Below are 15,641 nucleotides of genomic sequence, written 5' to 3'. Positions count from 1 at the left end.
TGGGAGTCATCAGATGGGAACTTCACAGTTTTTTCCCTGTCAAAGGTACAAACCTGTCTATAGCCACTCATCTCCTAAGTTCCTGCCTTCCTGGTAAAAGCCCATCTTCTCACAGCTCTTAGAGCTTTTGGTCTTCTCTCTCTACTTCATAGAAGCTTCATATGTCAGGTTTTTCCCTTCTGTATTCATCTCATTTCTCCCTGCTCTGGTCTTGGAATCAACAGTTTAAACACAGTCATTCTCATGCTGGTTCTGGGACTTGAACTCAGAGATGCGTGTTGTCACTTGGATTTTTGCTCATGACTGCTAGAGCCATGCCTCCAGTTTTGCTATTTTTGCTGGTTAATTGGAGATAAGAGTCTGAAGGATTTGTGTACCCAGGCTGGTTTCGAACTGTGGTTCTCAGATCTCAGCCTCCTGAGTAGCTAGGCTTACAGGTGTGAGGCACTGGTGCTTGGCACTCAGAAATCTGCTGACCCTTCTCTTGAGCCTCCATTCTCTCATGATTCCCTCTTTCTGAGTTGTGTGCACTCTTTCTTCATTTACATACCCCATCTTCATTCCTCACTTCACTCTTGCCCTCTTTGTGTTCTGGAAGCTGTCACCATATCTCCTGATGTAATGGATGTTTCAACCTGAGTCTTCTTGGTTCTCAGAATCATTGGACTTTATTGATTTCTTAAACATGTCCTCTAACTGGCTTCTGATATCACAGTACTGGTTTTCCTTCTGTGTCTCAACATCTCCTTTAAAGGCTCATCCTTGCCTTGTAGGTCTTTTAAAATGCCATCTCTTTCAGCTTCTCTTCTTCTAGAGCCCGTTTGTGGGATCTTATGTATCCTGTGCCTTAAACTGTCATGTATATCTCCAGAATTATCTCTGAGTCCTTCCTTCTGTATAATTCTGGCCACCTCCCCTGATCCCATATATTCCTTGTACTCCACATCTCCAGGATTTAGCAAATTACTTTCATTACAAGCCTCTGAGCCTCCTCAGTTGTTTCCACAAAGTAGAAGCCTAGGAATAACCTATGGAACTCCCTTTGTGACTCCCTCTCCAAAATTCAATCCGTCCCTCTGTTCTGTGTGATTTGTACCATACCTCCAACAGCACAGTCATCTGGCTGTCACATGGCTCCCTGCATTTTCACCTTGTGTACCAAAGTGGCATTCAGACTGCTGTTCCCTCTACCTCACTGCATACCTCCCCCCAGTGATTTCCTGCTCTTTTTTAGTTTCTGACCTGACCTACACAGTCCTACATGGTCATTCCCCCATAGGACCCGCAGTTCCACCCGTGCCTTCCCTGGGTTCACCTCATGTCTCCTATTTTTAATCTCAGACATATACCTGTCCTCTCCTACTATCCTCACATCTGACATGCTTTCACAAGTATTGATTTCCTGTTCTCTATACTTCTTCCACTCATCTTCACCTTCAAACCATTAGAACTTTTAAGGAAGCGTGTCTAAAGAGCATAGACTTGGATGCAGAGTGCTGAGTACAAATTGTAGCTCCACCACTCACCAGACTGGAAAATTTATTTAATCTTTCTTCAGTAGTTCTGTTTTCTTCATCTGTAAAATGGTAATAATACAGTACTTATGCTACAGAGTTGTTATAAGGAGTGTGTGTATGTGTAAGGGAGAGAATGTACACATAATGCCTAGCATCTGGTTAGCACTATAGAAATATCACTGTGAATATATATATATATATATATATATATAGATATAGATATATAGATAGATAGATAGATAGATAGATATAGATATAGATATAGAAATAACAATGTTATCACTGTGACTTATAAGAATAAAAAGGCCACAATGATTGGTGATTATCAGAAGAATTAATTTGCTATTCAAAGTTGATGGGAAGCTGCTTTGTTCTCATAACTCCACATTTCTCCCATGATCACTCACCTCCCACCCCTCCCACCTCCGGGTCCTTCCTGGTTTTCAGGAGTACTTCATCCCTGACCCCATCTGAAGTGCAAGACCAAAGCCGGGCACTGATGGCTCACTCTTGTCATCCCAGTTACTTAGGAGGCTCAGATCTGAGGATCACAATTCAAAGCCAGCTCAGGCAGGAAAGTCCATGAAACACTTATCTCCAATTAACCACCAGAAAACCGGAAGTGGCACTGTGGCTCAAGTGGTAGAGAAGTAGCCTTGAGCTGAAGGGCTGAGAGACAGCACCTAGGCCCAGAGTTAAAGCCCTATGACTGACAAAAGAAAAGCAAAGGGAAGTTCACGACTAGGATGATACCTCAGTTAGAAAATCCCAAATGGAATATAAATTCCAAACAGAACAGTTTGGATAATAAATCCCCAATAGGACCAGATGAAGGATCTCCAAGAAGAGTATAACAACTCTTTCCTGATCTCTTCTTCCAGCCCAATCCTTTTATCTATCCAAAGACCTATATTAAGGACTTACTTCTCCCGTCTTGTCCCAAACTTCTTATATACCTAAGGATGGAATATGAAAGATTGACCACCCCCCTACTGTCCCAGGTGCATATGGACACCAAGCAAAACCCAGGTATGTGTGGACTTGATGTGCAGGCAGGGCAGTCTGACCCAAGCCTGGCCTCCAACATTCCACTGTGAGCTGATTGAATGTCCCCATCTCTCAGCCCTAATAGCCTTTTGATAACCTCCTTGATAACCTCTGCCCCCTGACTGAGACTCCACAAAAGTCCACCTCCAACCCCACCTCCTTGTAGCCTCCATTCCTCCAGGAAGTTTGGTTGCCCCTTATTGATTCTCAGTAAGTAGTCCTAGCCTGTCAAGATGGAGAGTCCACCACCATGCCATACCACCAGCCGACAAGGAGTGGGTGAGGCTGTAAGAGCTGTTATAAGTTTATATCAGCTTTTAAGATTTACTACATTCTTTTTTCTTTTCTATTTTAAAGATTTTATTGTGAAAATATCATACAGAGGGGTTACAATTACATGGGAAATGTAATGAGTATATTTCTTATCAAGCATTGTTGCCTCCTCCTTTGTTTCCCCTTCCTATCCCTTCCCATCTTGCCCCTCTGCCCGGCCAAAGTTGTAAAGATAGTTTTCAACATAATGGCTTGTATATATCATTGTTGCAATGGGTCCACCTGTATCCCTATTTAAATGGGTTGTTTTTGCCTTCTCCTACACAATTCATACCAACATCAAATACAATGAAAGCAAGGGTTATTCCCTGTGGGCTGGTGGTATGGCATGGTGGTAGAACTCTTGTCTAGCATGTAAAAGTCCCTGAGTGTTACAAAAAAAAAAACAAACATAAGCCTCAATCCATTGTATCTGGCCAGAATATATTGAATTTTGCATGCCACTATAAGAAACAATTTTGTTTTGAGGTTGGAAATTGGTTATATTACCTAAATGATTAGCAGATATCCTTTTATTTATTACACATGATGTTCTCATTTCACTTCTTTTACTTGTATGTTTTGATATAAAATCAGAAATATGAAATATTCAGATGATGTGGGAGAGAAAGGATGTTTTAATTTGGCACTGATTGGAGTGGGAGGAGATTGAAATCAAGTGAATGCATGGCACATGTCAGTTTTCATAATAACCTAAACATCTCCCCAGTTTGTACAGAAATTTGACACTCAAGCATATCATAACTTTGCATAATTCATATTTTCATTGACGACTTTCTTTCTGAGAATGACTAAACATGAAAATATAGTACTGACTTCTATCAAGGATCTTTCTGTTTTACTTCTAAATTAAACTTCTGAAAAATTTTAAAGGCTAAAACACATGAAAACCTGAGAAAAACTGAGTTCACAGTCACTGAATTATATACAAGGAAAGAAGAAACAACATTTTTAAGTATCAGACCTAAATAAATAGGATAACACAATAGATTTAAATTGTACAAAGGAAACCATTAAAAACAAAGACATCAGAGTAAGGAAAACAACTATAAAATTAATCTTTAATTCTTATTACTTTTTGTATATTAAATATTGTAAATATTTTTTGAAAAGATGGAGAGTCCAACCTGCTCCTACCTCTTTTTCTATTTTTCTTAACAAAAACTACAAAATATGTTGGAAAAATAGGATTAATATTTAATATGATGAATTAAGCCATGAGTTGTCTAAAGAGATATAAATTTATATGACTGTTGGGAAATTATGTGAACTGGATACCTCTGGGAACACATAATATTCTTTCTGAACCAATGAACATTTATATATAGTTGGGTGATATAAGGGTGAGTAACAGAATGAATTATAACATCATCCTAACCTTCATATTTATGGAGATACTGTAGCATTCATAAAAGACTAACGATTGTGTGATCTATCTGAGAGATGGCAATCTCCATGAGGTCTAGTCAACAAATCTCTGCTGACTATAGCTGTTACTAAGCATCTAGTTGAACTCCTGGTGCTGCCCTATAGAGTAGCCACGTTGGACAACCATGCTGAGAAATCCTTGTTTCTGTACTCCCTTGTCAAGCTTTTGAAAGTTGGAAAAACTATATCAAATGACAGTAACACTGGCTGATCTCAGTCTTGCCTAATACTGATTTAACATTGCTGCTTTCAATAATATATAATGTGCACTTCTCAGTTATATAAATTCTAGATGGATACTGTTTTCTTTTTACTGACAATCACAGTTGCTCTTCTTTTTTGATGTTGCTTCCTTAGAGGAAGTTGAAATGTTCCTTGTCCCATATGTTCAATAATATGTGAGGATAACTGTCACTACTTGTATTTTGTTATAAAAAATAACATTTCCTAAGTATTACTGTGTGCCAACATCTTCTCTTTATAGAACTTCTGTGTATTAATTCACTGAACTCTGGATTGCTCTGAGCAGTTAACTGTTAACTTTCTTACATGGAAGCACAGGGGTTAAACAACTTATTAGTAAGTACTCAGACAAAATTTGAGTCTAACAGTACATCAGACAGAGAATGGTAGGAATCGTTCATTGGCATTCAGATGATCATCCTGTTAGGGACTTCCCTTAGCTGGGCACAGGTTGCTCAGGCCTATAATCCTAGCTCCTCAGGAGGCTGAGATCTGAGGATTGATATTCAAAGACAAGCCCAGGCAGGAAAAGTCCATGAGATGCTTATCTTGAAGTAACCACCAGAACTGAAAGTGGCAATTTGGTTCAAATTGGTAGAGCACTAGTTTGAGCAAAAATACTCAGGGTCAGCTCCCAGCCTCTGAATTCAAGCCCACAATGGACACACACACACACACACACACACACACACACACACACACACACAGAGAGAGAGAGAGAGAGAGAGAGAGAGAGAGAGAGAGAGAGAGAGAGAGAGAGAGAGAGAGAGAGAGAGAGAGAGAGAGAGAGAGAGAGAGAGAGAAGAGAGAACTTCTCTTAAAAAGAGAAGATATCGGTTCTGTCATCTTGGGGATTGCCAGAAGGATCACTGATTATTTCCCTAGATAAGATTGATGGAACAACCACCTCATTCCTTCCCTTCATGAAAAGAAAATGTTGGGAATATGTTTCCTTCCTTGTTAGCTTGTACCAGGGTTTGAACTCAAGGATTCAGCTTGCTTGCTTGTCACTCTACCACTTAAGTCGTGCTTCCAACCTAGCTTTTTTTGTTGGTCATGGGGCTTGACCTCTGGGCCTAGGCGCTGTTCCTGAGCTCTTCAAGTCAAGGCCAGTGCTCTACCACTTGAGCCACAGTGCCACTTCCGGTTTTTTTACTGGTTATTTGGAGATGAGTCTAACATACGTTCCTCCCTGGGCTGGCTTTGAACCACGATCCTCAGATCTCAGCCTCCTGAGTAAGGAGGATTACAGGTATGTATCACCAGTGCCGGTCCAGCTAATCTTTTCCTGGTTATTTGTGAAATGGAATCTTGTATACTTGTTATTCACAAAAGCTCAATTTCCCTATATAGGACTGTAGTTACGAGCCACCGTGGCCTAGCTGAGTAAGTATTAATACAAGGTATCTATCTTCTATTGCATTTTGTTTCCAAGTGTATTCATATAAACAGTGCAGATTTTGCATATTTATGTGTTAGGTTAAATTTGCTTGCCTCAGTCATATCTGGTTAGTAACTTTTGCTTAGTTCTAGGGCCCACTTTCTTTGGTTCACTGTATTTTTCCTATATTCAGGTAGAAAGGTACCTTACTGAAAATGTGGATTTGTGGACTGGTGTTTTAGGTATTCTCTTAGAATATCACAACTCTTTTTCTAAGCCCCATTACCCTCTTACTCCCTAAATCTCAGTGTAGTACAAAGGTGAAGGCTTTAGAGATACAATGCAGTATCCTTGTGGTACCCTGGAGCCCCTGCAAGGTCACCACACGGACCTCTGATGGGTCTTCGTGGGCTGGTGATGGGGACCTTCCCAGGACACACATTCAGAAGTTCCACTCCCCTTCTTGGGACCGGAAGCAACATGTGCCACATATACTTTCTATTTTCTAATATTTTCCTTCAGTGATATAAACAGAACCAGAACATAGAAATATTATGTTTTATTACAGCAATATATATTAACTATATTATTTCAACCTTTAAAACCATGGTTTACTTTGAACCATGATTTTTTAAATTATATTTCTATATATTTCCGCTAATTTCAGGAGGCTTGGGTCTCCTTTCTCTTTTATTTTCTCCTGTAACTTTTCTTGTTTGGGAACAAATGTCATGGACTGTCCATCCATTCAAAACTAAGCTTATTTCATTAATTTAATAGAAAAGGAATCCAGCTTGCCTGCATCTCAGGGAAGCTTTGCATATAATGTTCATCTGATAATTCACATCAGTGAATTTTCAAAGTCATGTTGATAATTTTTTGTAAACCATTCACTAAAAAGGTCCCAAAAAGCAAGAATAAATAATAATGTTCTGATTTCTAACAAGGTTAAAAAAATAAGTATTTCAAGAAAACACATTCTAGTCTTCCCAGATTCCATGGTGAAGAAGTCCTTAACACTACCCCCTCCTTTCAAACTTGTAGCTTTATTCAGTTTTACTAGCTTTCATTTCGGTACTAGCACCAGTAATCTCCTTGTAGTATTTGACAGTGAAATTCCATTTGTTAATAGCTCAATTCATATTGACAATGGTAGACTCATGAGTTAACTATCATAGAACATAAAATATTGAATAGCATTAATTATATGCAACTATTCCATAAATTAATATAAGTACCACATATATGCATCTTCATCAATTTTTAAAATGCAAAAGTTGCATATCTGTGTCATAAAATAAATCAGATCACTAGTATGAGACTAAACTAAACCTATTTCATCATCCCCAATATTCTTTGTAAAATTTTCTCTTCTCATTAACTTTTACCTTAAGGCCTTCTTTTCCTAGCAACCGATGATATGTTGATGACTCTACATTTTAGTCACCTCCGTATAACTTTTTTCCCTTTCCACCTGCAGTTAGTAGCTCATGTTAAATACCTGAGGAATAATTGGTCCCAATGTGCCTGAAAGATGCCAGGAGTACCAAAGTCGACTGGCTGTGCCCACTCTGCACTTTTTTACTTAGGGAATGGAGTATCAGTGTCAGGGGTGTCAGGGAATCAGGTGGCTGGAGCCATGGTACTATGAATTATGGGTAGTAGAACAGAGTAGCAGAAACTAGGATACCAGGGAAAGAAGAATTGTGACTATAATCATTGAGTTGCAATGACTGGGCGTAGGAAGCACATCTGGAGTTCACTGCTCCTGCGGCACTGAGCCCAGGACAGCCGGGGAGGTTCCAGCTCTAGATCAGGACCAGGCTTTGTGGACAAGACCAGATAGGGCATCTGGGGACCTGAGCGGTGGCCGTCTTGTGTGGGCTGGGAACTTCATTCGTGTAGTCTAGGTTTCTCCATGGAAAAGCGCATTCACTCCTGTGCCTCTCCTGTCTTTAGGATTCCTGCTATTCTCCTGCCTGCTGCCATGTCCAACTACAGGTGTCAACTTCTCCACACTGCTGAAAGGCCATCCCAGACATGCTCACAGGGCTTCCCATGCATGCATGCAGAGCTCTGGGGTGCCATCCTCCAGCCAAACTGTACCCGCTGTTCAGCTTGGCCTAGGGGTCCACGAACTACAATCTTACACAGGAAGCCAGGGGTACACAAGGCCATCCTGCAGTCTCAGGAATCCTTTCCCTCCTGCTCAGGTGTGGGGTGGCTGTGAAGCCAACCACAACATCACATTTGATTATCTAAAAGGAAGAATAAAAAAGCTTCACTGTCCCAGAAACAACTGCCCCTAGGGTTCTTTGTGTACATGAGGGGTGTGTGTGTGTGTGTGTGTGTGTGTGTGTGTGTGTGTGTGTGTCTGTGTCTGTGTCTGTGTCTCTGTGTGTGTGTGTGTCTCTGTGTGTGTCTGTGTCTGTGTGATGTGAGAGAATCAAACACAGCTGAGGTTTGGGGTAAAACACTTCTTCACTTCAGCATTGAGTTTTGGTATCTAGTGGTTGCCCCCCCCCCCCAATTCTGAGTCAACGTTCTAAAGTTGTCTTTCTTTATAAACTTTTTTTTGGGTCCGGTTGTGGGGCCTGAACTCTGGGCCTGGGCACTGTCCCACAGCTCTTCAGCTCAAGGCTAGCGCTGTACCACTTGAGCCACAGCGCCACTTCCGGCTTTTTTCTTTTTTCTTATGTGGTGCTGAGGAATCGAACCCAGGGCCTCAGGCATGCAAGGCAAGCGCTCTACCACTGAACCACCTTCTCAGCCCCCCTTCTGTATACTTTTATCCTTGGATCTTCTGGATGTTCAGATTCCTATGGTCTGCTTGTGAACTGCACCATTTGCTTGTTGAAGGTGGTGCCTTTTAAAAAATTTATGAAGCCCTTTGATCACTTGAAATGCTGTTTTTACTGTGTAAGTGCATTTTACTTAGCCCAACTCTTGGGGCCTTCCCTGTGACTGGTAATTCTGAGATTAGCTTAGGGCTAATATGAGATACTATCCTTTCAATCTATCTTTCTAGTGAAAGAAGTTGGGCGTCTTTATTGAAATAATTGTCTGGTTGTAAAAAAAACAAAACAAAAACAGTGTTATAAATGTACAATCGCTTGATTTTAGTAAATTGTGCACTGTAGTGATAATTTTTTTTTTACTAAGGTGAATAGTTGGAATGGGAAAAAAAATCACAAATTCTAAAACTTAAAAATTGATCAAATAACAAAAAAAAAAGAAAGTCACTGATTAGGAATGTATTACAAATATAAATGTTTAATAAATAAATGAAATATTTGAAATTCTTATCCACAAAGGAAATATGTATCAAAAAGTCACTGAGATTCCATATTACACATCAGAATACTTATCACAACTCAAACAAATAAAAACAAATGCTGGAGAGGTTGAAATAAATCAGGAATATTCAGTTGTGTGGCATTATAAACTAGTGCAACCCATAAGCAGCTCAGAATGGAAGTTTACACAATGCCAAAAAAGACACATATTTTAATGACCTTTACAACAACTTGGATACATATTGAAGGAATATGATTCAACATGAATATCCATGTTCATGGCAGGAGCATTCATAACAATCAATCTCTGCAGTCCACCTAGGTGTACCAGAAAGAGGGAATAAAGAAAATGTAATATTCATAGCTATAAACATATACTGGGATATAAGAGAAGTGAATGCTTCTACTATTTCATTTCAAAAATATTTTTGGATATACACAATTTTAATTTCACTTGGTTTTATGGCATTGTGTTTTTGCTTTGGTGAGGAACCTCCATAATGATTTTCAGAGCAGTTATAGCAGGTTAAAGATATCCTATAATATGTGGATGGTAGACCAAAATTTAAATATATCAGTAAACACATACAGGACAATCATATATAGTTTATAATTTGAGGCAATGTTAAGAAGGCAACAATTGGGGGAAAAGACAATTTTAGAAGCTTAATAAGAAATTATCTTGAGAAGTTGAATAAAGAGGTACAAAATGAGATTCATCAAAAGCTGGTGAATGATAGAAGATGGAAGAAGGTTAGAAAAACAGATTCATCTGCATGGTCAACTCGACTGAAGTATATGCATATTTGGTGTACATTGATGAAACTCATTCCAAAACTGTGAGCTATTCTTTTGCATCTCTTGCATTTGAGGTAGAATAGGTCCAGGCTCAGCTCATGCCAAGAGGTAGATGCATTGTGACAACAAGTTCAGGTTTGTACTGAAGATCATATATTGAAAAAAATAACTGAAATTAATGGCACCCTTCTAGACTTGCATCTATACAAACAGACAACTTCCTGGTTGCTCACTCTGTAGCTTCAATTCTTTAGTAGCAAGAACAATTCTAGGAGGTCTTTCCTTGCCATACTTTTTGAGGTTTTCACTGAAAATTGAACTTATTAGAATCTCAAACGTTTCCGTTTGGGGGTGGTGGATACTGATGGCTTATAACTACAATCCTACATATGCAAGAGACGGAGATATGAGGATGGGGGTTCTAAGCTAGCCTGAGAAGAAGGTCTATGAGATTTCTCTCTAGTTACCCAACAAAAAATCAGAAGTGATACTCTGTACCAAAGTTGGAGAGGGCTAGCTTTGAACCAAAGAGCTGAAGGACAGTACTCAGTCCCTGAGTTCATGCGCTGTGACCAACAAAAAGTAAGTTTCATTTTTTGACTCTGGTTTCCTCTTCTAACTTACCATGTGCTTTATCAGGAAGTCTTGCTTAAGGTTCCTATGTCTCACTCAAGTAGATTTTGTCTGTCAACAATAACCAAGTCTACAAAGTCTACCTAGAGTACAATCAGCAAGTTTAAAACAAATATAATATTTTTTAAGTGTGGATGTGCAGACCTTTGACTAATTCTTACTTTAATGAAACTATGTTGGCCTTCCTTCCACTTGAACAATTGTGTGTAAAATAGATGCATCCCTGGATTTAATAGGTTCTTCCCAGAATCCATTTTTTCAAGATTGTTTTTCCATTGATGCATAAAAGTTCCAAGTTGTGGCTACTATTATTTATTGTATTGCTAGTTTTAAGCATGGGAAAATATATCAAAGGTATTTCAAACTTGATTTGTATGAAAAATGTTCATTCATTATCTAAATTCAAAAAACATAAATTACTAAATGCACTGTTTCTTTGGTGAAAAGAAGAGCATGCGGGTCAGAGATAGTCTTCCATGTAGGAGTCTTAGAGGATCTGACTATCTAGTGGTCTGGCTTTTAGTAGTAGGTTGACATGATGGGTCTTTCCAACACTTCTAGTTTGGAAGTAGAGGCCTGGTGAAACAAACACATTTGTCTCTGACTTACTCTCTTTCAGGATGTCCAAGGCTGATATTGATTGTGAACGATAATAATTGTCCTCCTACCATTTCCTTCTAAGTAATTTAACTTATATTTGGGATTTTGCAACTTGTAGCAGCTTATATGTAACAGTCTCCTGTGGAGCGATTTAAGAGCGAACCTTCAGTATCTGTGTTACAGTATAGTGGTGTCATAACAGTTCCTTATATTTTATAATATAAGATAAATAAAAATGGTTTTCTTAGGAAATCTAGCTAAATTATGTATTATTAAACATTATGATAATCGTGTGTCAAAGTTTATAGATCACTTTATTTTCAAAAGAAAATCGAAGTAATCACAATATTGATATTTTTGAAATGTATAAGGCATGTATATTTCCAAAGGCAATATTACCCATATTTCCAGTTTCCTATTTTGTCATGTAGTTTATTAATTTTGTATTTTGTCCAAATTATAGCTTACTATATATTACTTGTGCTATAAGAAATGGAATACAAATTCAATTCTTGTGTTTGTTTTCATTCATTTGTATTTATCATAAAGTTGTTGTGCAAAGAGGTTTCAATTCAATGAGTTTATTAGTATAATGCATCTTGATTAGTGTTACATTGATCTACCCCATCTTTCCCAACACTACCCATCCTCCAAGTTACCTGGTTCCATTTTTACATATGTATCATTAATATTATGATTGTATTTGCTATCCCTTCCTGTTTTCATTAATCTGCCCCATCTTAAACTTCTTCCCCAGCTGAACATGATTTCCTTTCTGCTACTTACTTTCTTGAACTCTTCGTTCTTGGTTAGTTATTCAGAGAACCACCATCACTGTAATATTTCCATAAGCATACCGAATATTGGGCTTTTAAAGTTTATTTTGATTTCAACATGTACATAGGAGTTGACATTCAATTCATGAGTACATGAGTACACTGGATCTTGATCAATGTCACCTCTTTCATAATTTTCCCCAATGCTCTCACTACCAACTTTTCCTCAATTTCTTCATTTTATGGGATATGCATTAAGTTAGATCATTGCATTTATCCCCACTTTATTGCTTCATATATCTATTTCTCCCTACCTTGATCCCAGCCCTACTTCTGAGTACTTGATTCCTGGTGTTTATTTTGTTGGAAGGTTAGTTAGCTAGTCTAAGGAATTACATTATTTAAATTCTCTGAACCAACCATATTTCAGTTCATAACTAGGTGTATACTTGGATTCCACCCCAAAGTGTGCATATTGTATTGATCCTGATCATGTCTACCTTCCTATATAAAAGAAAACATATCTCCCTGGGTTTGACTTTCTTCCCATATTTCACTTAACATGATTTCCCCCAATTTCTTTCCTTTCTTTGCAAATGATGCATTATCATTCTTTATAATGGATAAATAAAATTCCACTGTGAATGTTTATACACACATATGCATATTTATATGCATATAGCTATCATATTTTCCTGATCAACCTGTTTACTGAGTGGCATAGTCCATATCTAAATGCGATTTCTTGTACTATAAGACTTAGTATCATTTGCCTAATCTTGTGCATACAGTCTATTCTATAACAAAAATCATTCTATTAATTTCCTAATCTAGTCATTTACATTTCTATATATGTTGGCTCCTATAAATCACAGGGATTCACAATTGTGTATGATTCTGTTTTTAAGAGCAAGACTAAATGCTTGCTTTTATATAGTTGACACTTGCAAATAATTTATTATATAATTATATATACATACATATACATATATAATTTACATATTGACATACATATATACATATAGTATGTGTGTATATATATATATGTATATATATATATATATATTATCTATGTGCTAGAGCTAGGACTTAATTTCAGGTCCTTTTGCTTTTCTTTTTTGCTCAAGGTTGGCATTCTTCCATTTGAGCCACAGATCCACCTTTAGCTTTTTGGTTCTTAGTTGAAGGTAAGGGTACCATAGTCCATTTCACCTTCTCTGTGAGTACCATGGTCCATTTTAGCTTGTCTGTCTTGAAACTATGATCCTCAACTTTCAGCCTTCTAAATAGTAAGTCAAGCACCACTAAACCCAACCCTATTCTTTTTGAATTAAAAATTAATTTAAATAACAATAACTTGTAGTATTTTCTTTCTTTTTCATTTTTATTGTGAAAATACTGTACAGAGGGTGTTACAATTACATGGTCAAGATAATAAGTACATTTCCAATCATGCATTGTAGCCTCCTCCTTTGTTTCCCTTTCCCATCCCTTCCCATCCTCCCCTCACCCCTCCCCCAATCCTAGTCTCCCCACCCATCAAAGTTGTAAAGTTCGTTTTTCCACATAACTACTTGTACATCTCATTGTTGCAATGAATCCACCTGTATACCTATTTAAACGATTTGTTTTTTCCCTTCCCCTCCACAAATTATACCAACCTCAAATACAGTGAAAGCAGGGGTTATACCATGAGGGAGGGACATACAAAGCAAGAAAGAAATAATCTTATAAATGTGTTAGAAACTATCACCTGAAAGAAAAAAAACATTTGAATACATATCTTAGGGTTCATTTTCCTAACATCAACTTATCTGAACTTTTCTGCTTGACTCAGACATATACATTTTCAAATAAATGTCTTTTCATTTAAACTAAATTACACTGCTTAATTTTTTTTCTTATTCCAACTTACCTACCAAGAAAGAAAAGGAAAAATTCAAAACTAAAGAACCTCTGAATCTAACAGTTCTCAAGCCTGCCAACCACAGTTTCTTTGCTGGAAAATAGAACAGGATGATGTTTTCTACAAGCAAAGCAGCAGAAAATACTCTTTACTGAAGTAGCTGCAAATCTGATAAGGATGAGGACAAGCAAATTTATTCAGTAAGTATTACAATGTGTTTGCTGTGGTAGGCTGACTCTAGTGGATAAGTTTAGCCTATCTTAGAGGATGTTCATAATCATGTGGAGAATAATCAAAGGTGAATATGTAATTAGAGAGGTGTGATTTCTGGAAGATGAATGTTTATATTGTAGTTTGTATACTGTTGAAAATGAGACGGTTAAGATAGGGATGTTTATGTAATTTTTCTGCTTGTAAGACAAAGAATTATACTAGCAATACCTTTGAAAACTGATTTTAAAGTAAGGGTCCTTACAGTTTCTGTTGCAAAATAAAGTTTTACCCAATAAGTAGTTGTTTATTCTGAATTGGTTTAGAAATGAAATATCAAAATATTATTGAACACTCAATAATAATGACTTAAGAACATGCCACGGATAATCACAGCTACTTAGTAGGTAGAGATCTGAAGATAGCTGTTTGAAGCTAGCCCAAACAGAAAATAACTCTGAGACTCATACAGACAATTAGCCAAGAAAAAAGTATGAAGTTGTCCTGGGGTTCAAGTTGTAAACTGCTAGCACTGAGCAAAATGGTTCAAGGAAAACACCAGGCCATAGTTCAAACCTCAGTACTGGCACAAAAATAACTTATGCACCTAAAACATACAAATATGTTTATTTAAATAAAGTCATTCCTTGTATCCTTCACAGTATAATAATAAAACAAATTTTATACATATATAATTTATAGTAGTAATAGAATATCAGTAATTATACTATACATATATCATTTATATATTATAATAACATTACATATATTATACATACATTATAGTAATAACAATACTATCCATTAAATTAATACATGTTTTAGAACAGTGAATAGATTTTTTTAGTACAACAAAGTACCTATTCACAAAAAAATATTCCTTTTGGATTATATATCACTAACAAACTATTCCATGTGCATTCAAGGTACTTAATGATAAAAGCCTGTGTTCATAAGCATAGGTGTCGTTGACATGGATTTGTTACTCCTTAAACTATTACACCAATTACTTCCACAAACATTGAAAGCTGTATGATGTTCATTCAGCTATATCTCTAGAAATTAAACCGATCTTTATTTGATACAAAGATCATTTGATACAAAGTCATTACCCATACCCTTTTCATTTAAAAATATTTATATTCTGTAGCAATTTTGTTGCCATTATAACCATAATGAAGAAGATAATGTGGCTTCATCTACTCCATAGTTCTTAAAAGGTAATGAATGTGACATTTAAAAAATTGCCTCAGATATGCCTTGTGGAAAACTGGATTTGAATTATGGTCAGTCTTAGGTACTTGGGAAATTTGCTTGGCCTTGTTGGCTAGGTCTTTTTGAGTGATATATTGAATTCCTTTCCTAAATTGCAGAACTGTCATGAGGACTATAAATACTCTAGTGCAGGTGCAGTGCTTGGAATGGTGTTTTGAATAAGTCCCAGATAAATCTGCTTCTCTCACCATGGTCACA

At 37.2% G+C, this 15,641-nt stretch overlaps 1 protein-coding gene across 1 annotated transcript in view; it reads left to right on the top strand.

The window, feature by feature from the left end:
- The window catches only part of LOC138811328 (intracellular hyaluronan-binding protein 4-like), a 40,287-nt gene extending 25,944 nt beyond the window's left edge, over positions 1–14,343 (top strand). The window contains exon 4 of the mRNA XM_069999074.1: positions 13,976–14,343. Coding sequence (XP_069855175.1) covers positions 13,976–14,012 — 37 coding nt within the window. The 3' untranslated portion in view covers positions 14,013–14,343. The remainder of the gene's footprint in view (positions 1–13,975) is intronic.
- Positions 14,344–15,641: the final 1,298 nt, after the last annotated feature.

Source organism: Dipodomys merriami, unplaced genomic scaffold (assembly GCF_024711535.1).
Source record: "Dipodomys merriami isolate MVZ:Mamm:240054 unplaced genomic scaffold, mDipMer1.0.p SCAF_1058, whole genome shotgun sequence".
Taxonomy (NCBI): domain Eukaryota; kingdom Metazoa; phylum Chordata; class Mammalia; order Rodentia; family Heteromyidae; genus Dipodomys; species Dipodomys merriami.
The sequence above is the reverse complement of the archived record's forward strand: the minus strand, read 5'-3'. Positions and strand labels throughout refer to the sequence as shown.